The sequence below is a fragment of the Acipenser ruthenus genome, chromosome 26, assembly GCF_902713425.1.
Source record: "Acipenser ruthenus chromosome 26, fAciRut3.2 maternal haplotype, whole genome shotgun sequence".
Lineage (NCBI taxonomy): Eukaryota > Metazoa > Chordata > Actinopteri > Acipenseriformes > Acipenseridae > Acipenser > Acipenser ruthenus.
The window spans coordinates 16,568,221-16,591,503 of record NC_081214.1 but is presented as its reverse complement, the minus strand read 5'-3'; the positions used below and the strand labels follow the sequence as shown (position 1 = coordinate 16,591,503).

The following is a 23,283-nucleotide window of genomic DNA, read 5'->3' as shown; positions in this document are numbered from 1 at the left end:
TGGAGATGGTCTTGTAGCCTTTACCTTTACCATGCTTATCTATTATTTTCTTTCTGATCTCCTCAGACAACTCTCTCCTTTGCTTTCTCTGGTCAATGTTCAGTGTGGTGCACACAATGATACCAAACAGCACAGTGACTACTTTTCTCCATTTAAATAGGCTGAATGACTGATTACAAGATTGGAGACATGTATGATACTAATTAAAGAAAGTAATTAGTTTGAAATATCACTATAATCCAATTATTTATTATCTTTTCTAAGGGGTACCAACAAATGTGTACAGGCCATTTTAGAATATCTTTGTAGAATAAGCAATAATTCATCTCTTTTCACAGCTTCTTTGCTTTATTCTATGACATACCAAAGGCATGCAAGTATACATGATAAAATAGCTTTTAATTTCATCACTTTTCAGGAGGAATGAAGAAGTATTTCAATGAGCTGTAAGGGTACCAACAAATTTGAGCACGTATGTGTGTGTATATATATATATATAATATATATATATATATATAAAATTGAGTAGGGACTTCATCTAGATTTAAAAGGTAGACATGATGTCATGATGTAACGCAGCATAAGATGCATTGCACATGAGATTAGAGCAAACAACCTGTTCTCTGTCATGTTAGAACATCAACAGTTTGCATGAAAGCAGTTAGGTCTACCTCTTGAGTAACTCAACTCCAAGAATGAGTTATTCCAAGCGAAACTGTATTGGTAGTGATACCATTTGGGATGTTACTTCATTTGTAGGACATCTTGCTTATTCAGGGATACTACTTTGTAAGAAAGTGGGCAACAAATGTCCCACCCAAGCACCATAAACCAGCATGTGTGACATTATGGCCTATTTATTTTAATGTAGAATCGAACAAAGTTAATATGCTAATTACAACACTGTAACACTAAGAGGGGTCATGCTGCAAGTAATCTACTTCCTGGGGACTGAGGAAAAGCAAAGTACAAGAGAATTCTGAGACCCCAATATGAAATCAAAACTTGTTTTTTTTTTTTTTTTTTTTAATTTTTTTTTTATAAATGTATTACTATTTGAATACATTTCTATTTATGTATCGTGGTATTGTTCATAGCTTGTATCTACTGTTTGAAATGTTTCCTTATTGTTTTGCATATTCTTTTTTTATGCATATAAAATGTGTTGCTATGGTAATAAATATGCCTAGCTACGGAGGTGGTATTTTAATTGTGTGACCCCAAAGTTTCATGAGGTTTCGCTGTACTAACTAAATATGTGTCTGTTTGTTTATAGGTCTTCCAGAATCCATCATTGCGGCAGCGTGTTCAAGAATCGGCCAGAAGGTTTTGCATGTTGACAGGTAACGAAGAACTGTTTAAAATTCAAGATTTCATGTGTGCGTCAACGCAAAATAAACATAATGTTGCAAAATGAGTTTTGTGTTGCAGTATTAAAATGCCATGTTTTTATTGCCGGTAAATTTATTGTGTTTAGATTAATTAAAACTGTCACTGTTGCCGCTCTTTTCACACCTCATGCTTCATAGAACATTTGAGTTATTTTTCAGATTATTTTTTGTTTATGAATTTTTCCAATTTCTGACAAGGACATTCTCATGTATCAAAATAAAGGTTAAGCAGCTAAAGTTTGATCACATGTAAGGATATCACTTGCTCTTTAAAGAGTTATGGGGTTAATTTTAAACACACTGGAATTTGCACCCCCTGCTGCTGACAATGGTTAAAAACAGTATTGCTTTTCTTATCAAGAATTCTGATTTTTTTTTTATAACAATGTATTATTCGATGTGTAAAATCTGTTCATTAATATGGAATATATTATGTTTCTTTTAATAATGTGTGCTATGCTACAGGAGTGCTTATTATGGAGGAAACTGGGCCAGTTTTACATTTTCTGGGTTACTGTCCTGGATAGAAGAACACAAGGTAACCTCTCTTTACTTACACATTCTCAAAAAGGTTTGTAGGAATGTGGGATTCATATGCCAAACAGATGGTACACAACTAGAACTGGCCCACCACGAAAATGATGTTGAAATAGACTAATACCAGTTTTATAGGAATGAGATAAGAAGATTGGTTAAGGGAACTGAATCTATTTAATCTAGAACAAAGGAGTATTAAGGGGACAATATTGAAGTCTTTAAAATCTAAAAGGAGTTGACAAAGTTAATCCTAGCCCATACTTTAAGCACAGCACAGAAACCAGGACCAGTAGGCAATTTTGAAAACGAAGTGAAGACATACTTAGGACAGAGGGTAGTTTACAGTGACTAGTGATTGTTAAAAATAAAATAAAAATAATGATTTGAAGAAGGATTACTCTTGTTTGACAAGGACATTCTTGGTATCAAAATAATAGAAGCGAATAAAGTTGAATTACTTGTAAGGATATCCCAAGATTGTTAGAGTTATGAGATATATTCATTTTAAACATGCTGGGGTGCATTTGCGCCCCTTGCTGCTGACGAAGGAGTAAGCGTCTTCTGTTCTAAATTGAGTAGAAAAATAAATATTTCCTTTCAAATGTTGAGGACTGCATCATGAAAATCTAGCAGTCATTCCCCGTTACATTAGGCAATGACAAGTGAGTCTTGCATTATTCATTTGGCAGGAAGTGGCTGGAGCCCATGCATTATGGACTCTAGAGTTTCTTTAGAGACTTGAATGCATAGATTTACCTGCATTTGCCTGAAGAGACGTTTGCATGAAATAAGGCAGTTTAATAATAGACTGGAATGTTACTGAGCCAGCATGCGATAACAACAAAATATATCAACAAAAGAAGATAAATGATGCAGACTTGTCAGTTGCTCTGTGTAAAGTTTATGGATTTTGTAAAACTGTATTATTAGTAAACTAAACAGAGGCGTTTACACATTTAAAGGTACCTAAAGGAGTACCTGAAATAGACTACTCAAGCACTGTGCATTTTGGAAAGTTTAAAATAAAATACAAAAAATGTATGGGTAATACTATATTTTTTTCTGGTTTTCCCTGACAGCATGAAGCCTGCAACAAAGATGAAATTAAAGAGTGGAAAGATAAGATTCAGGAAGATGAAGAAGCTATACTGTTAAACACTGTGGATAAAACCATAACGAACGTGGAAGTATTCTGTTTTGCAAGGTAATAAAACATTCAGTAGCAGTATAGGTTCAGGTAAATAGACAATATGGCTATTAACCCTATAGACATTCATAATGAACAGACACTAAAAGTGCATTTACTTGCACTTGTTTCTTAATAGCTCTTCTCCAGTGAAGAAGTTTTTTTTGTGTGTGTGTGTTTTCATACAAAATGAAAATGATTTAAAACTTCAAGTTTTTATCAATTTATGTAACCAAAAGCTGTAAGGTTATATTGCTAGTTGACTGCATCAGACTATCACTGTAAAACAACCATTAGTTTCCCCAGCCTTCTAGGTGAGATTTGAAACAGATCACAATTGTTGATCGCATCCTTGCATTCATTGGTCCAGTGGTTAAAAACAGGGGCTTGTTACTAGTTCAATCCCAGCTGGTTTAGTCCCAGCCACTGACTTGCCTTGTGTGACCCTGAGTAAATCACTAAACCTCCTTGTGCTCCGTCCTTCGGATGAGATGTAAAACCAAGGTTCTATAGTAAGTGACTCTGCAGCAGCAGTTGTGATGCATAGTTCACCCCCTAGTCTCACTAAGTCACTAAATGACTAATTAATAATATTATTTTCTTTTAACAGTCAGGATTCAGAGGACAATATACAGGAAGAGGGTGTCTTGCAGTTGAAACATGATAGTTCAGTTACTGCTGCTGGGACAGAGGAAGATAGTGGTAGTTCAAAAGATTGCCATGGTCAACAAATCCAGGCTACAGTTACTAATACTGTAGAGTCATCTCCTTCAGAGGATCCAGTAAGGAGTGATTCACAAGCCTCTGCCCAGGAAACAGATGATGCACCATCCACCCAGGAAGAAAACCATGGCAATATGTGTTCTACAGAATCTGAAAAACAAGAAGCTGGTGTAACTGAACAGATCTCAGAATGTACTGATGAAAAAAAGAGGAAAAAGATCACCTATTCCCAGATCATCAAAGAAGGCAGAAGGTTTAATGTTGATTTAACTTCTAAGGTAAAGTTGTTGAAATAGAGAGGAAATACAACAGGTGATCTTTGAGTTCAAAGCATGTCAGTGATTGGGGTTCACTTATTTTATTTTGACTTTCATTTATGTATACACACTTTGTTGTGTTGCAAGTTTGGTTTGTCATGCAAAGACTTATCGTACACAGATGCTAAAAGATCCTTTATATATAAAAAAAAACAACAATGCACTGTTGAGGTGCGTGGCAGTAAGGAAAAGTACTCCTATTTCTGGTGATTAATGGCCCATACAGATTTTATTTAACAAACCCTTTCAGATCTTGGAATGTTCCTGAATGAATACATTTTAAATGAAATGCATTGTGTAGTAAGAAGAATCAATCAATTGTGCTAAAACCTGACAGCTGTTTTAACTGAGATTTATTTTATTTATTTATTTATTCATTCATTCATTTTTTAACCAGGAAAAAACCCAATTGAGACGAGGTCTCTTTTACAAGTGTCCCAGCAAGATGACCAGAAACAGACAGCAGTAATTTCACATCCCTAAAAATAACATTTGGGTTATTTATCTGATGCTTGATCATATCCCAGATCCTCTTGTCCAGACTAGACCATGCCATAGGGGTGCTGTAGCTAAATGCTGATCGGCCAACCCAGGACCTTCTCCAAGGCACTTGATAAATAAGTGCGATACTTGGGTATATTTACCTGTTACAACAAACCTAGGTAACCTGGCAACAAACCTACCTTTCCATTTGTCATTTTACATACAATAATATGTTTCGTTAACCTAATTTGTTAGTAAGTGGCCAGGGTCTTTGTTATCATTAATCGTTCACTGATTTTGTTCTTTCTTTTTTCTGTAGCTTCTGTATGCCAAGGGCTCTTTGGTTGACCTCCTTATTAAGTCCAACGTTAGTAGATATGCAGAATTCAAAAATGCTACCAGGATACTTACTTACCAAAATGGAAAAGTGGAGCAGGTAATCTGAAATGTTTTGCATGCATATTGGATTGAAATTGTACTAATAAGGTACTATAGATGTTTTTAATTTCACAGGCAAAATTTAATTGCAGTATATGAAAGGTGTGCCTAAGGTGATCCCATTTGAATATTTAACTGTTAACAACTTCTTCACTGAGATTCTTTTCTTCACCTTTCTTTATTGAAATGATGAATGAGGAAACACTGTACATTTGAATACAATTCTTTTGTAGGTGCCTTGCTCACGAGCAGATGTCTTTGCAAGCAAGCAGCTTACTGTGGTGGAGAAGAGAATGCTAATGAAGTTCCTCACATTTTGTATGGACTATCAGCAACATCCTGAAGAATATTTGGGTATTACAGTAAAACCTGTCTAATCCAACCCCTCTATAAACCGGCATTCTGTATAATTTGGCATGGTTTTTGGGTCCCAACCAAATCCCTATTGAAATGAATGGTGTGATACCCTCTACCCTACAATCCAGAACTTGTCTATTCTGGAATGCAGCATTATATTTAAGTCTCTGCCTAAAATCAATCTGACTGCAGTCTGGCACCAGGTCAGTGACTTGACTAAATTGAAAACTAATATTAAAAAAAAGAAGATTAAGACGTTGCGTATATTACTCGTGTCACACGCCATTCTGAATTGTGCAGCTGTTGAATAGCAATTGCATGTCTAAATGTACACACAAAGAGCTGTCTCTTGAAAGAAAGTTTGCACTTATCAAAAAACTGAACGTTTACCAAAACCAACACAAAAAGAGCTAAGTTTAAAAATGTAAAATCGCAAACTGTTTCAGACATTCTAAAAAGACATTACTTAAAAGCAACATATATAATTATATAAATATATAATTTATTAATATTTAATTGGTATTATTTTGCGTGTGCTGTCGCAATAGTCTTGATACTTTGATAAACCTACTTGTGCGTTATAACGTAAAAATAAAAAGCCACGTCAACTAGTCATCGTCAGTGTTGATTCCTCTTTGGGCCGAAAAAAAGTATTGGTATTTCCCTGACTTAGAATTTACCATAGTATTTTAATGATACATTAGAGATCTTTAAGGTGGGAGATTTAAGATGATTTTGCAATTAAGTCACCTTAATTTGAATACTTCAAAATAATATAAAATAAACTTGTATTGATTTATCTAAAATACAAAACAAGAGGCTCCTGCGCTTCCAGCAATGTGAATCCTTGCTTAAAGGCCGCCTCGGTACAAAGGCCACTATGGAATTAAGCCCCCCTTTGTACAGCCTTTATTTACTTCCAGTGACTTCATAGACCTTCACTAGTACACTCGCTTTTACAGATTTGCAGTGCCAAGTAAGTCAAACCTGTGTTCAATATCTCACTAATATGACCAAAATAAATTGACAAATGTAGTTATGTTGCAATATAATGTACCAGTAGCGCATTTCTTAGAAAAATCTGCTTATTTCCATTAGAAGTTGAAACAATCTCTTGCTGATAACTACTGCCGCAGTATAACAAATATCCCAATATTTTTACCATAATGGCAACTGCTTAGGCCCCATTGTACTGTAAACTGTAACTGACTGTTTGAAAGTCTGTATACTAGGGGTGTGCCGATGTTCGTATTTTCTGAGTAATTACCTTTAAGCAGTATTTGTCGGCAGGTATTAAATAAATCAAAACCCACCTATTTATTAATGCGTTGATTTCAAAACAAATATATATATATATATATATATATATATATATATATATATATATATATATATATATATATATATATAATTTTGCAATATGCTTCATTGTAGGATGATCTGCTGAATATGGCTGTGACTGTATTTTGTCCCTGCAATATGTCATGTTCTGAAATCTTTGTGAACCTGTAAAACAGATCCAGAACCACTAGACACTGAAATGAAAAAAACCTTTCAGAACTTGCAGATACAATTGAGGTTGTTCCAAATAATTTTAAAAATGCATGTGCTGAGTTGTACTCCGTCCAATCCAGGATGTTAACAATACTGACGCATTTATATTTAAGTTTTACACCAATAGCTGTGTACAAATGCTTTCTTTTCAGATTTCAAAGACCATACATTTGTAGAGTTTTTGAAGATGAAAAAGCTAACGGCAAACCTGCAGCACTTTGTCCACCATTCGATCTCCATGGTCTCAGAGACTGATAAAACCACCGAGGGCCTCCGTGCAACCCAGAATTTCCTGCAGTGTCTTGGGCGTTATGGAAACACCCCCTTCCTTTTCCCCCTATATGGAAATGGGGAAATCCCACAGTGCTTTTGCAGGTAATGTTTAAATCTTTCCTTTGGTTGTATTTCTGTAGTGTTCTTTAAAGTGAATACGTATGCGTGACAGGATTGCACCTTGGGCCTAGATATTAGTTGGCAGGAAAGAGACATCAAGACAAGGAAACTGCAGTTTAAGCACTAGAGTGCACTTTTATTAAACAAAACAACAAATAAACAGAACACAAGGGCCAAAATAAAAGGTTAAACAAAATAATACAATCAGTACCTGTTGGCTGGGCATTTGCCTTCACTCCAGGCTCCAAAAACACACCAACCTTCCACCACCAGACAAAGGATTTATCCTTCCCTTTTATACACGTGACCACTCCCCAGTTAACACTCAGTTACTTAATTGGGGAATGGCCATACTTGTGATTGCTGGCAGGGACAGATTTAACCCCATCCAAGTTTAACAAAATAGAGCTTACCTTCATTTTATTTAGTATTCTCATTACTTTTGAATACTTTCTTTAGGCTCGTATATGCAATTTTATAATTAATTATTTTAAGCATCTCCTTTTTTCAAACATTTTAAATAAAATATCCCCAACAAACATGGCTGTGCAATGTTTCTTTCTCTGACATAATGTTTTCCTGACCCCAAGCAGAGCCACAGTGGTCACATGCAAATTTACCCTTTAGCAATCAGTTGGGTATGCACAAATCTCAGGTACTATTCCTATCAATAATGCACTAAGAATGTGTTCAGTTAAATAATAATAATGATAATAATAATGATAATAATGAGATCCTCTTTGTACAACTCTCTCTCCCTTTGTCATCTCTGTCACTGCACTGCTTCAGTTCAGGAAACTTCTGGTAGAACGTATATTTTGTTTCAATATTGTATTTAGTATTTAAAATTAAAATCAGTATAAATTAAGCTTTATCATTTCAATTTTGTAATCACATTTTAAACCAAAATGACTATTTTTTAAAATTACAGTGGTTGACACACATTGGCAATCTGTAGGCTTTTAATTGTATTCTGTTATACCCTCACAATATGATTAAACAAACCTTTAACAAAAGAATACAAAATGTGCACTACAAATGATTATTTAACTATCCCTTTCAATTCAAACTTATAAAATACTGTATTTGCAACATTAAACTGGATAAAGCCTGATTAGGTTTATGTGCTTCATTTGTTTGTTCTGCTCTTGAGGGAAGACTCACACTTGGATAAGATAATCCATCACTTTGAAACCTGTACTTTGGTGATGGATGGAAAGATTGGGAAAGCAACTTAATAATCTTCATTTTTTCAGGTTATTCACAGATCAGTAAGCATGGCTTTTAATAAAGATATGAAAGGCTTTTGTGTCCTTACTCGTATTATATCTAAAGTTTTGACAGGAAAATACTTTTTCATTTGTAAATAACCTTTTGACGTACCATACAAAATGTGGTCATTGGCAATAACTTCAGTTGAGGAAGTGTGTCCTTGTGCAAGAACATTAAAACCAGAGAAGGGGGCCATTTTAATTATCTAGACGAGCAGATCTTAATGCCGTCCTAAAACAATTTGCTATTCCTGGTTTTGTTTTCCACCTGGGTGATTTATTGACCCTCCTTATTAACCTTTTTAATTGTATGCCAAATTGTGTGTGTAGTATTGTGTTTAATGTATAATATTACATCTAACAGTCATTTGCACTTACTTTGGGCCACACCTGGTCATCACAAATCCACCACTTATGTGGAAAGTAATTTTGTAAAAAATATAGCTTTATTTATCCTGATAAAACCTGATGTGTAGCTTATTTCTGTGCCATACGTTTAGATTTAGAAATTTTAGTTGGGAGGAAGGAATACCCCTTACACATATGACATAGTCTAATTTGCACCAGAGAATATAAATCCGCAGGTAACTGTCCCTGTCTTGCCTGTATTTAGGGGATTACATCCAGTGAGCCCAGTATTGGGTTCTCAGTCAGGTCGGTTTGAGGCAATTGTGCGCCGCCCCATGGGAGCTCCCGTCCACAGTTGGCAGTGGAATAGCCTGGGTTTGAACCGGCGACCTCCAGGCTATAGGGCGCATCCTGCACTCCACATGGAGCGCCTTTACCGGATGTGCCACTCGGGAGCCCACTAAATGTGTTTGTTAATGTGTTTGCTTTTTTTCCCTAATTAACGATTAAGTAACAATAGCAATGTTTCCTTCTGCATTGCTTCCTCCATCATGGGATATGCATGCCTGGTTCTGACTCTCCTCTTTCAGCTATATTAACAAAAGAACAGTAGCAAACAAATCTTTGCTTTAATGCTGTTTCCAGCCAACAAACACAGTACTTTTTCTGGAACAGATTCCTCTGAGCTTTAAAGTTGGATGGAAATCCAGCAATTCCACACAACTGATTATTAGGTGGTATGTTTATGGCTGGTATTTGCTCCATAATGCCACACCACAACCACTCAGATTCTCGATATAATGCTGAACATGATTAGCAAAGTCGGTGGTTCTCATCTGCAGCATTAACAGAGAGTACTGTATTCAAATGTAAAGGTCATCATAGGCAATTTGTAGGGAGGTATGCTTTGTATTTCACAAGGTGGTGTAGTGTTGTCTTGCTGCTGCTTGCTTCTTGTTACATTTTTTTTTTCTTTTTTTTTTCGGGGGGATGGGGGGCGGTATATGTGGATAAAATGAAGATTTACTGTGGATGTGACCTTCACCACATTAGCTGGAACAGTAATCAGTGGAATTAATAGAATAATCAAATTATACACAAACTCATAAATCATTGCGAATAGTGCTGTCAAAAGTTCAGCTATTAATGGGTCCTATTGTTTTGCTACTGTATTAAAAAATCACATTCTCTGATTCCTGCCTTGATAGGAACTGAAATGGCATTTAAAGGCTGTAAGGATCCGCAGGCTACAGGTCTAAAAAATTTCACAACTGTTAATTTACCAGTAATTTAATTTGATGTCTCCGGGACGAAGGTGAACCTAAATAACAGTGTTGGTGTTGTCTTTCAGCAAAAAATGGGATCATTGTTGAAGATAGCAGACAGTTAATTAGAGTAATACCAGTTAAACATCTGTCATTTAGGGTTAATGGCATCAGGGTTCCCTCGTTTTCCATACCAAGGCCAAATTGCATGAATGGCCTATTGTAAAGACATCAGCTTGTCTAGATAATTGTTTACGGTTGTATCATAACCAACGTATAAAGATGTCATGTTTTATAATTAATGTTTGGGAAATGAGGCTGGTATAAGGTACAAATGGTGTGGAGCAAAACATTCAGCCCTTAATTCTTAAAGTGCATCAAACTTTCCCTGGCTTCTAAATTTCCAAGGTCAGCCAATTATAAACTGTAAAGTGTAATCCCTATTTTATACATAATGTATCAACAGTAGCACAGATAATATCTAATAGCTTGTTCATTAGCGGCTTGTGACCTAAAAGGCTGAGTGATATACTGCAGTGCCTACTCCTTTTATAATACAGCCTGGATAGATGTTAATTATTTGACAGCTTTCACATTTGAAAATGAACCCAACAATAACTGGTGCCTCACTGAATAGCTTATCCCAAATCAAATAACTCAAGTGTTATTTTATAACCTATTGATACAGGCCTGTGGTCTGTATTCTTTGTTGTTTTAAAAGGCACCACAGGAGTTTACATGTTGAGAAATGTACGAGTAATGCTTCAGTAGTCACAGTGGACCAAAAAACTCAAAAAAGAGGGAATTAGTACAGTGATACTATCTGGAAACCAAGCACACAGGAAACTTAAAGAACATTTAAATTACTTTTCACCCTTTGAAAACTGCATGAAACACAACCTATAACAGAAAACAAAACAAAAAGCTAACCCTTATAAAAGTTTACCATGGTAAAAACATACAAAGTGTAATGAAGCAAAGAGAAAGCATGTAACCAAATAGGTAAGCATTGTAAAGCTCGGAGAGGTATAGTAAAAACCATGAACAAAGCATAGGGGAACACTGCAAAATTACCATGCAAATTTACTGGGGTAAACTTTTCTAGGAGAAAGGCACAGTTCTAAACCCATATTGTTTTCTCTCAATGTCACCTTCTACCTTTCAAGATGACTCAAATCCTAAATATAGCCTTGCCAGCAGGTAAGATGAAGAAAACAAAACTCAACCACGTGATGACAAAATACACAGCTTGGTGTGATATTTTATTTGGTTTTAGCTGAAGTCCTGTGAATTGCGAGTTCAAAAATGACACTTCTGATAAAGATGTCCACATGCTTTTTCTTTTTGTTCTGCAGAATGTGTGCAGTTTTCGGTGGAATCTACTGTCTTCGACATGTAGTGCAGTGCTTGGTGGTAGACAAAGAAACAAAGAGGTGAGTGCTGAATTAACCTACCTTACACACGGTTAATAAAAAGAAGAAATATGCTTGGTCCACCTATGAAATACAAATCCTGTTTTACTCTCGTTAATAATCTGGGATCAACCTTGATTAAAAGTAATTTGTGCATTGGTCCTCCAAACATGGAAACGGGGCCTAGAATATAGATACGAAATTAATTTTCCTGAGATAGCACTAAAGCTCCTGATCACCCGAGCTTGGAAGACCAATCATTTCTGCTGCCAGGGGGCCAGTGATGAGTGATGTTAGTTTTCCTTGTGGCCTTACCTACACTAATTGATTTTCATCAGAAGACAAAAAAGCCCTCTGTTACTGCATTTTAAAAAATTGAGTTCACCTAAAGTCTCATCAGATTAATCACTGCTGATAATGCGTGTCATTCTGAGAGAAAGGACTTTAATGAGTTTTAAGGTAGATTGTTGTCATAAACTAGGTTAGCCTAATATACATTCTTTCCTCTGTACAGTAGCGAACAGGCCAGCATGTAATGCTGATAATAGTATATGGCTACTTTTGATTATTGTTTAATGGAGTGCGGTGTTTATAAATCCATTATTATATTTTACTGATATATTTATAAAATGTACAGCAACAAAAATGATATGTAGTGCTATTTTTGGCAGTAAATCTTTTAAGGTGTCCGAATACAGATTCTACTGTGTCTGCTTTAAGGCCTGATTTTGAGCCCAAACGAAAGGCCCATGGGTTACACAATTAATTGTGAGGATGTAGAGAACTTTACTGTAAAACTTCATGAAAGTTTTAAAATATAGGCAGTTTAAACCAAACGTGGAATAGTTCAAATGTGTAGGTTTTTATTTTTGATCGCAACGTGATGTCCCTTTTTAAAGTTCTTTTAAGCTGACTCAGTTTCTTAACTCTTGGGAAAGGGTTGATCGTGAAACAAGATAATTTAGTTTCTTCTCCCATAACTTAAAGGAGACTTATTCTGTTTCATTGATAATGTAAAAAAAAAGGCAGCTCCTTCTTTTTAATTCAAACCAAACACAAAAAGCAAGTCAAGTTAAATTGATTTTCCCCTGATTTTAAAGTCTTTAATGATTTGTTGCAAAAATGTATAACCTGCTTTGCAAATAACAGTTCTCTCTTAATTACAATTTAATTAAATACATTTAACTAAACTTGCTTTTTGTGTTCGATTTGAATTAAAAATAAGGAGCTGCCTTTTTTTTTTTTATACATTATTTTAAATGCTTGTGTAGGTTTTTGTATCGTTTGGTGTTTCTTTGCTTGCAGTTTGACATGGGAAACTACTAAAATACACTGACTTTTTATTATCTTTCCTTTTGTATCAAACATACAAATATTAATTTATTTGAAATGATTCTGGTAGTTTGAGAATGTACAGAACATTACTAAACACATGGTTAAGTCATGTATGGCAGTTACTATTTTAGAAACTTGGTACAGGTCTACTATGTAATTGATCAGAGTTTTGTGTATGTGGTGCCACCAGGTGGTGTATGGTGTGCACAGTCATGGACGGTCTTCAGTCGGTCACCCTTTCCACAAGCAGGCTCCTCTTATTGACACAATTGCAGTCCTGTCACAGCAGGTTGGGAGGACATCTTTTGTGATGTTTGAGACGTGTGGGTGGGCATTGTCCTGCTAGAATATGGCATCATAGAAAGGGCATCACTATTGGGCATATGCATTGTCGGGCTGCCCTGTTGCTTTGAACAAGAAGGGGTGATCTGGATGCGTAACTGATGGTGCCCCACCCATTATGCCAGCGTCACTGTAGTGTGGCGTTGCCTGACTGAGGCTAGATTGTCTCTTTTACGGGAAAGTGGCGCACACATATCCAAACAGTGTTCCAACAGAAAAGTGTAATGCTTTCCATAGAAGACGCCAACATCAAGTTTCCTCAATGAAAGCCGGCTCCTTTCGGGTGGGGCAATTTCAATGTTCTAGAGTGAATGTCAGTTTCTGCTTTGTGAAACAGGTCTGTCAATGGACATATATGCTAAATTATAGTTAGTTACAGACCAGATTTGCAATGCATCAATCTTGTCCACAGTGACTGTTCCACCACTGAGTGAAATAGACATGAGCATGTGTGGAGCCTTTTTTGGTTCTGTAGGGATTTAGATTTTTTTTTTTTCTGTTAACAGCTTGAATGGTGTTGCTTTAAAAGCTGTTCAGATTGACAGCACAAACAAGGCAGTTGATATGAATCTGTGAGTGTACAGAAATAAAACCAATTAATTAATCTACAGTGAATCTTAGATGAAAAGCAAGGTATTTATCACCAGTGTGATGTGAAAACTGCTTTCTACTGTGAGACACACAGCATGATAGGAATTACAATCATTTCCACTGGCTTAGTTTTAGTTTTACACCGAGCAGTGGTTGTTTGAACATGAGGAAGATTACTTTTAGTGTACTATTAAAATGTGCTAATTGTTTAACTTTCTGTATAAATGGTCCTATAACATGTGGGGCTATTGCTAGTGTTAGTGTTATAGTACTGACAAAGTCTCCAGCTTATTTATTTTCTCTGTGCAGTGAGGCACAATGGTCCGTAACAGGTATGAGGTGGTTGCTGTCATTTTGTAAGGGTAGAAAGAAGTGCAGCCACCAGTAGGTGTGAGAAGGCTTGAGAACCCTATCATATCTACTTCTTTCACTTCACAACCGCAAAACCTTTTCATATATCCATTATAAGCAGGGTGGCCAAATGGCAACCACCAACTTTTATTCTGGTTGCTAAATCAAATTTTTTGGTGGCCAAAAAAATAAATGAAAGTGTATGAACAAAATTTCATTACAAACATCTGTCCAACAATAACTCTCCATCCATTAAAAAAAGGAATATGTGGCAAATGTAACTTTTAACTAAACAATTGCTTATAAATCAAAGAGCAAGACTTTGCCTTTAAAAAAAACTCACACAACTGCAATTTGTATTTGTCCTTTTATTATTATTTAGTGCTGGGACAAATATGAATATTGAAACAAATATTTTTTTAAATGTATTTGGATACAAAAATCAGATGTTCATATTTGCTGCGAATGACAAAAATACCTTGCACTTATTTACCATCTCACCAAAATTTGCGCGACAGTTTCAAAAAAATGGCAAATGAAAAAGAGCTCTGTGTGATATGTTATTTGAACCTTTTTTTGTTTAATTGTTGAGCTTTGTGTTGCATTACAGCCTTTCATTCATTATTTTCTTTAAGTTTCCATGGCATTTTGTTAATGGCACGCGTGCAAACCAAAGTGTATTTTTATTTTTGTTTTTCACTGTTCTTCTAAATTTCGTAAATGCAACTGTTAATTTTAAGCATTTTTTTTTTTTTTTTTAACACTACAGTACTCGCACGTTTGGTCACCATCACAACTGTTGCAAGAAACTGGGGTTCTCTTATTCTGCTGGTGTTAATACCTCTCTGCACGTTAGTTGTTCCCGTCCTTCTCGCACTTCAGTTTATTAAAACATGTGAGATGCGTTTTTTTTTTATATATATATACAGACCGACGTCATGTCACATTCCTAAATATTGACACATGCTTTTAAAGGTCGAGGCAGCAGTTTTGTGCCTAACCCTGAAAAAACAGTTGTTAAAAATGTTTTTGTTAGGTTTGCAACCAGTTTAGTCGCAGTCTGGAGCCCTGCGTCATAATTTCTAATTTCTCTGTGATTCAGTGGTACGAACAGATTGATACATTACGATAGTGCGATTGAGGGAGCATTCTGGTTGAGGAATCATATTGTCATAAAGAACCACTGTGTTAATGGATATGGGTTGAACAGCCTCTTTTCATTTTAAATAATAACTTAATGGTTAGGTGTATGAATCCCGAAGCTGTCTTCAATTGATATATTAGAGATCTTTGACCTGACTCCATAATTGTAAGTAATAATATTGTCAATGCCTTAAGAAAATAAACTATAATATTTATTTATTTTGTCTATGCAGTGTATAGTGGCCTCAGTGTCTCCCAAGTGCCTGTTTTTAAGTGTCAATCTGAAGGATGACTGAAGTTAATAAATCTTAATTCACATAAGAACTCGTGCTTTGGTAAAATATTATACATCAGCGTGATATGCTTAGCTTTATTGTGTTGTGAAGTCCATTTCAAGGATGTCACCCATAGCCCATTAGTTTGGATAATGAGCCCTGTGAAACACATTTATAACTCTTGACATAACAAGGAGATGTATTGTACAATTCAACCTTTTTTAAAACACATTGAAAGAAGGTCATACTGTAAGTAAATTACATTTGCCAAAGGCAATTCTGTCTGCGCACTAGCATCTCGCCATACAAGTAGAACTGTAGTATGGTGCTACGATTTAAGGTTCTGTTCACAATGGGAACAGATTTTGTTTCCATAATTACTTTACTCCTACTCTGCAGAAAATTCTGCACACGCTCTCTCTTAGTTTTTGTGGGACAGTTCTTTAATTTACAATGGTAGCACTTCAAAATTCGCAACTTGTGCAGGGTTAACTGATATTTATTTTTGAAAACAAAAGTGAATTTTTTTTTTTTTTTAATTTTGTAATTTAGCTCCCTTCATAAATATACTTCTTGTAGCATATGTATTTTTAAACACTTCATAAATAAAATATAATTATCCACTTATTTGGTGGAATATGCATTTCCAGTTGGCTGTAATATTGATTATAATTGGCTCAAATCAATGTTCTTGATTCAAAACCAATTATTTAACATACACGGATAGATTGGATACAAGATCTGTATGTAAAAAGAAAAACAGTAAAAAGTGTATTAACTTTCCAGAAGTTGGTATCATTGTCTTGTTAGAAGCTATGTAGTTTAAGTGTAAAGCAAACTTAGTTTAAGTTAAACATCTGTTTCCTTTGTGTGCTACTTATATTTAATGTAATCCTTTAATATTTGATGGAAAGAAACACAACATGTAAAAGAAGAGCACAGTTGATAATACTCCCCTGTCTCGGATATTGTATAATTCTTGTTTTTAGTTCTGCTCTGAAATAAATGTGTTGATTGACAAGACACCACTATATGTGGCAAGTATAATTTTAATTGCACTGTAAGAATGACTTAACAGCATATTTATTATCATGACACTTTTCTCGTTTTGTATACATTTTATCCTGTTTGTTCAAAAAACAATTCTTGGACATGCCTTAGCTATGCATTTATAACAACCACATTTTTAAATTATTTTTCATGTGTTTATTTGCTTCCCCAGATGTAAAGCAGTGATCGACACTTCTGGCATGCGAATCAGCTGCAAACATTTCATTGTGGAAGACAGCTATGTGGCAGATGAGCAGCGCAAGAGTGTCCAGCATAGGTGAGTTAAAGGAAATGTGCAGGTGAGCTTTTACAGCATAGCCAAAGGGTTTCTCATCTGGTGGTCCAAAACATTCCCCAAATTAGGCAACTGCCTCTGCCTGTTCCCACATACCCACACCGTTAACCCTAAAATTGCTAAATGTTGCTTTCAGGCAATATTTTGTTGTTTATTATTCAGTTCTTACATGAGTACCAGTAGAAGCTTTGGTATACAAAGAAATCATCCTAATTATTATTTACCAATCTATGTGAAGTTTATGAAAAAATGTTCATGCTAGATATTACTGCATCCCCCCCCCCCCCCCCCCCCCCCAATTAGATCTAGAATAAGGTTCTGGTATTTCCTTGATCTATATTTGAACTAGATGTCTTCTTTTTCTTCATTAGACAGATTTCTAGAGCTGTCCTCATCACGGATAAGTCTTTGTTGAAGGCAGAGTCGGATCAGCAGGTAATATTGAAAAGGCTTGAGGTTAGATACATCAATTGGACAATTTTTTGTAATCAATTCAGTAATTTAAAAGGGCACTTTTTTTAGATGCTTTATTTTTGTGCTTCTTTTACACAGATTTCCCTTGTAACGGTTCCCCCACTGGAGCCTGGCCGTCCTGCCGTCCGCATTGTTGAACTCTGTTCCTCTTCCATGACAAGTATGCAGGGGACGTGTAAGTAAAAAAAAAAAAAATCTATATTCAGATTTATTTTTGAAATACTTGAACTTTATTCTTATACACTGTTCATAACAAGTGCAGGTAACATTACAAATACCATGAAGTGTGAATCTATCTTGTCTTTGTCATAAGTTCTTCTATAACATGGACCAAGTACATGCCAAAAAAAAAGCCTGGAGGAGCTTCTCTGTATAGTCTACAATCCGATGTTTGCAAACCATTGCTCCATTTAAGCAAATGACCATCATTTTTTACTCATTAACCCAAATTGCTACTTGGTGCCAGCGTCCCATCTCGCTGTCTTAGTAGCTGCTTTCCCGCTGTGTGCACACACTGTCTAACATTGGCAGAGATGCTAAAGACACATACCTTATTCTCTTAAAGGTACAGGCCTCAATTTAAGGGTTTGTCACACAAGGACCATTATTTGTACTGTGTTTGTCATTCAGAAGACAAAATAGTTCCCTTGTATTTATAATATTAGCACTAAGGCCGAGCCACGAGTACAGACAAATGTCTGTAATGGGCTGTTTTTCTGAGTGAGTAATAAACTAGTAATTTTGCTATTACTTGTTATTGAAGATTTGCAAACTGATCTGAGTGGTCTCCACTTCAACTGTGCACATTGAGTACAGTTTGAGTCAAAATCATGAAATTGGTTTTTCAGGTACTTTAGCCCCACACACTCTTCTGGTAACATCATCAGAGTAGAATCGTAGTATGAATATTTGTATTGGTTCCCGAGTGAGTAATGGGTTCTCTGCACACCCCTCAATTAACACATCATCATAATGTGCACTTTAAACTGTCTTATCATCTTTTTGTTCTTTGTTGTGCAAGTATGAGTTATAACAGGCACTATTTACATAAAGAAAAAAGTGTGCAATATTAATAAATTGAGCAGTAGTATTAAGATATAGGGGTAGTGCAAGTGAAGAAAATGAAAGTATGTACAGATGCTATATGCCAGTGTTGTGTTTGTAAGGTGATGGCTACACACCAGGAGCTAGTTATTGACTGTCATTGCAATTCAACCATTAGTTTGCCCTATATACCTTGCTGGTGACCCTAAAGTACAGCAGGGGTACCAGAGTAGAGGATGAGAAGACAATAACAAGGAATACTTTATACAAGTTTGCACAAGCAAGGACATCTGGGCCACATCTACCCAATATAACTTAGAAACAAGGGAGGTCATTTCCAGGCCGCTGGATGTGATTTTCGACCAAAAGGCAGGCGATGTCCAAGCTGATTGGTGGATTGCAAATACGGTACCGATATTTATCAAGGGGGAACAAACTACAGCCTTACCTTCATAGCGTGTTAATTAACTGAATCAATCATAAGAGTAAAACTAGATGATTATGTATTTACTAACAACATTATAGAAGACAAGCGGAGTGATTCAGAAATGGTCTTGCATATCCTGGACTTATCCGAAGAAGTTACCGCAAGGATAATTTCAGCGAGAGAGTATGACATAACACATCTTAAACCTGGTGAGAATCCAAGTTAATACATGCATCTAAAATGCAGGAAGCAGAGTGTACTTTTGGTTGGGGCCATGTACCCAAGGAATGCCATTGGGATCATTGCTGCTTTTTCTTATCTCAATAAATGACATGCAGGGTGATAATTAGAAATCGTGTACTTTTTGCAAAATCTCTAACATGGGATTTGACTGCATTCAAGTGGAATGCAAAGAAAAGTGGAACATAAGACATGTTTATGGAATAGGTTACCAAGCCACGTTATTGCTGCTGAATCATGAGTAAGGTCTGGGATCAGTCAGCTACTGGGAACCAGATGAGAATTGATGGAGCAAATTCAATTTAAAGGTGAACATTTAGAATCCTAACAAACATGCTTTGAATCAGCTTTTGAAAATGGCTTTCATATAATCATTGTTTCTGACTGAGCGAAACCAAACTCCTTGATTTGCCCTAAGAAATCGACACTGTAATGATGGAATCATGAAGCAAAATAATTTCTCTTCATGTAAGGTATTTCACTGAAAGATTAATGGTTCAAGCTCCTAACTAATGCAGTCATACCTGACTAGATCAAATGCAATCAAAATATGTAATGAAAAGGTTGACAGCCACAGTACACAGTTGATGTGTAAATTATATAAGGTTAGATGATTTATAGTTAACGTTGTGCAGAATGTTTTTTGACAGTCCCAACACATTACACGTTATGAGAATATATAGTTCTCTCTTTCATTTCTTTTTTGTTGGTGTCCTGTATGTTCCATGCATTTAGAAGGAATTGTTTGACCGGATATCTTTATACATGTTTTTATGGTAAGTTTGCTTTACGTTAATTATTGAAAAAGACACTTCTACCAAACTCCTCTTTTATTTATATATATATATATATATTTTTTTTAAAGTTCTAGATGAATAAAACCTAGTAGAAACACCAGACAAATAGACAAAAGATCGCCACTATAAAATACTATAATTGCAATGTGAAAGTGAGGTACCACTTCATGAATTTTATCACATCGCCTATCAGTTCAAGATATTTCCCTTGTTTCCATCTGGCTGGAGATTTTGATTGTAAGCACACCAATGACATGATATAAGTGGTTCAAAGGGAGTTTTAAATATATTAAAATCATATTGAATAAACTATTAAATTATATCCTATTTAAACATTTTATTTTTAATCAAGGTTTTTATGTAATAACTTTAAAAGTACATTCATAATTAATTTATTTCTTTGCTTCCCCTGCAAACTACACCTCTCTCATTGCAACAGTAAAATATGCCTCATCTTTTTGCCATGCTGTGTTGGTAGTACCTTTTCATTAATTTTGTCATACATATAGGTTTATATTTTGACAAATTCAGTTTTATTATTTGGGGGGGTATATTTAAATGGTTCTGTCAGCAGTCCAATTTGGCCTGCACTACCGTTATCATCCATAAACTGGATTTACAAGAATATTTGAGATTGCATTGCAGGGCACGAGTCGAAACAGCAATGGCAAGTGCAGTCTGCCTCTTCGTGGCCACCAAAAAACCTTGAGGCCCTTTATAGATTCATCCATATAGGATTTATAGTTTGCTACATGACTTTCAAAACAAACAAAAAACCAGAGGAAGTTACACAAAAACAGAATTGATTGATGACAATGTACTGTGTTCCATCCAGACAACTTTCCATATGAGAGCCTTTTGCATTCCCCTCCTTTTAAAATGTAATTATTTCCCTTGAATTAACTGTGATTGTTTTAATTAACTTGTCAGTTGTGCAAGGGATTCACCGGTGTGCTGCACTCAATTCAATTGCGGCCGTTTTCTCCTGTCAGTTAAACTCTAGCATTGCAACACTTGCTTGGGTGTGGGCAGGGATGTTGAAAATAATCAGAATTTACTGATTAGCAAAAATGAAAAGAATATTTATAGTACCTCCAGTAGTTAGTTTTGTATTACCTTGCTCAGAAAACAGATCCATTAATTTAAGTCTCACCTACAAATGTAAATAATTTGAAAGTATGTATAAATGGTATCGCATGATTAAAAAAAGCATACTACATTTTAAGAAGAGGTCTCTTAAACTTTAAGCCCCCTGGTATGCTTATTTGTTCTTGTTTGGTAAAAGAATCTAATGGTAATAATGTTAATCTTTGAGAATTTCCTGTAAAACTTGGACATGTGTTTGATGCACAGTAAAAACAATAGTTTGTACAAATTTAAAAATTATATTCTTTTTTTTCTCTCTTGCGGACAGACTTGGTCCATCTTACCTGTCCATCTTCAGGGACTGCTAAAGAAGATTTGAGTCTAGTTGTGTCCAGATTGTTTTCTGAAAATGTGGATGCAGATGAAAAGGGTAAGACAAAAAGAGTTTGTTTGATCATTTTTGTGTGGGTCAAAAATCAGACTTAAATGAATATATTTATGTATAGAGGATTATGAATGATTCTTTGTGATGTACGTTTTTTATTCTCCGCAGGAGGATGTCCCAGTAAATCCCTGACAGTTTTCACTTACTTGTTCTGCTTACTTTACTAAAATGTGACTTTGGCTAGTTATTTTATTGCGAAAAAACGACGACAGGGATAAAAAAAGTGTTAGGTACTGTTTTTGCCTGAAATACATTTTTTTTTAACCTAAACTGCTGTATGGCATCCTTTTGGTTTGTAGTTAATTCAGTGGGTTAAAGTAAGGCCATACTTTTAATATAGTGTTACATATAATGGCTTTAAGTTTTACGAATGAAAGAATATTCTAATAGTGAATTTTGAATGGACATCCGAACATGAAAATACTGTATTCATCACTAGCTATGAGCAAAAGAGATGTATTTAAATCTAACAGAATGATACCACCAATTATAAGTCATCTGTCAATAAAATTTGGTAGAAGGCTGAAATGTCTGAAACTTTTGGTCATGGTTAAGTAGCCCTTTCGATTCCATTGTAATGACTGGAAGTCTCTTTTGCAGGAATCAGAGGCGGTTCTCAGGTGCAGTTATGCTCTGGGAAGTCAGTTTTCACTGCTAGCCTTTTTATCATCTGAACGAGGTGGTAGTATTTTAATTAAAATGTCAGGACAAATACTGTTGGAGTTACTGAGGATGAATCACCAGATAAGAGGAGCAGTGGGCCAGAACAGGTCAAAGAGGCAAAGTCACCTGGATTGCAGCTCTAAATCCATTTTATTAGTCAAAATGAAGAGACCCCAGTAAAACTTTGAGAGATTTTTACATAAATTGATAGATGTAAATAGTTTAGCCTAATCCGATTTTAACATGGGCAAGTGACTTAAGTTATTAAATTAAACATACAGTAACACATGATTTCACATTGCTTGCCTATGATCTCAGTAAGCATCCCCATTCAGAGGTGCACAATAAATCACAAGTGTTTCTGTGTCTGACACTGGTGTAAAATTAATTTATTAAATCTCTCTTTTGTTCGCTTTACTTGCGTCGGCTGCTCGGACGCAAGTCAGTGTACCGCAGAGCTTGGAGTCCCTAGCACACTGTTTCGGGGGAGTGGTACTCGGACAGTTTCTGCACCTGGCTACAGGGTGTGATTTGGTCTCGAATTGTTTGCAAAGACAAACAAATCTTCTGAATTTTAAAAGGTCCCTCAGTGCTATTTGATATAGCTGAAAATGTCATCTTAGAGCATCAATATCAGAAAGTTTCCCCTCTGTTAAAGTTTACCCTAAATGCCTTATTTCTTGTGTTATTTTTAATGATCGTGAACCTGTTTTGAGTGATGCAATTTACCATTACCATTTACCTCTTTTTTTATTTTATTTTTTTTAGATGCTGATTCAGGCATGGAGAAGCCTTCAGTGTTGTGGGCTCTGTATTTTAACATGAGAGACTCTTCTGTAGCAGAGAGAAGCTCCTACAATCTGCCTAGTAATGTCTATGTCTGTTCTGGACCGGACTCTACTCTTGGCAGTGATCATTCTATTAAACAGGTAAAGGACATGAATCATTTACTGTGTTCTAAGACATTGTGCTGATTATTGTTGGTGTTATTACAATAAGCGTGTCCCGAGTGCTCACCATTAGGATCCAATATGTGGCTGCCACTTCCTT

At 35.6% G+C, this 23,283-nt stretch overlaps 1 protein-coding gene across 1 annotated transcript in view; it reads left to right on the top strand.

The window, feature by feature from the left end:
- The window catches only part of LOC117430191 (rab proteins geranylgeranyltransferase component A 2-like), a 30,275-nt gene that overhangs the window by 4,517 nt on the left and 2,475 nt on the right, over positions 1-23,283 (top strand). Inside the window, exons 2-14 of the mRNA XM_034049992.3 lie at positions 1,277-1,343; positions 1,857-1,929; positions 3,008-3,132; positions 3,725-4,115; positions 4,957-5,073; positions 5,309-5,429; positions 7,139-7,361; positions 11,619-11,696; positions 16,935-17,039; positions 17,429-17,492; positions 17,610-17,706; positions 21,454-21,555; positions 23,002-23,162. Coding sequence (XP_033905883.3) covers positions 1,277-1,343; positions 1,857-1,929; positions 3,008-3,132; positions 3,725-4,115; positions 4,957-5,073; positions 5,309-5,429; positions 7,139-7,361; positions 11,619-11,696; positions 16,935-17,039; positions 17,429-17,492; positions 17,610-17,706; positions 21,454-21,555; positions 23,002-23,162 — 1,724 coding nt within the window. The remainder of the gene's footprint in view (positions 1-1,276; positions 1,344-1,856; positions 1,930-3,007; positions 3,133-3,724; positions 4,116-4,956; positions 5,074-5,308; positions 5,430-7,138; positions 7,362-11,618; positions 11,697-16,934; positions 17,040-17,428; positions 17,493-17,609; positions 17,707-21,453; positions 21,556-23,001; positions 23,163-23,283) is intronic.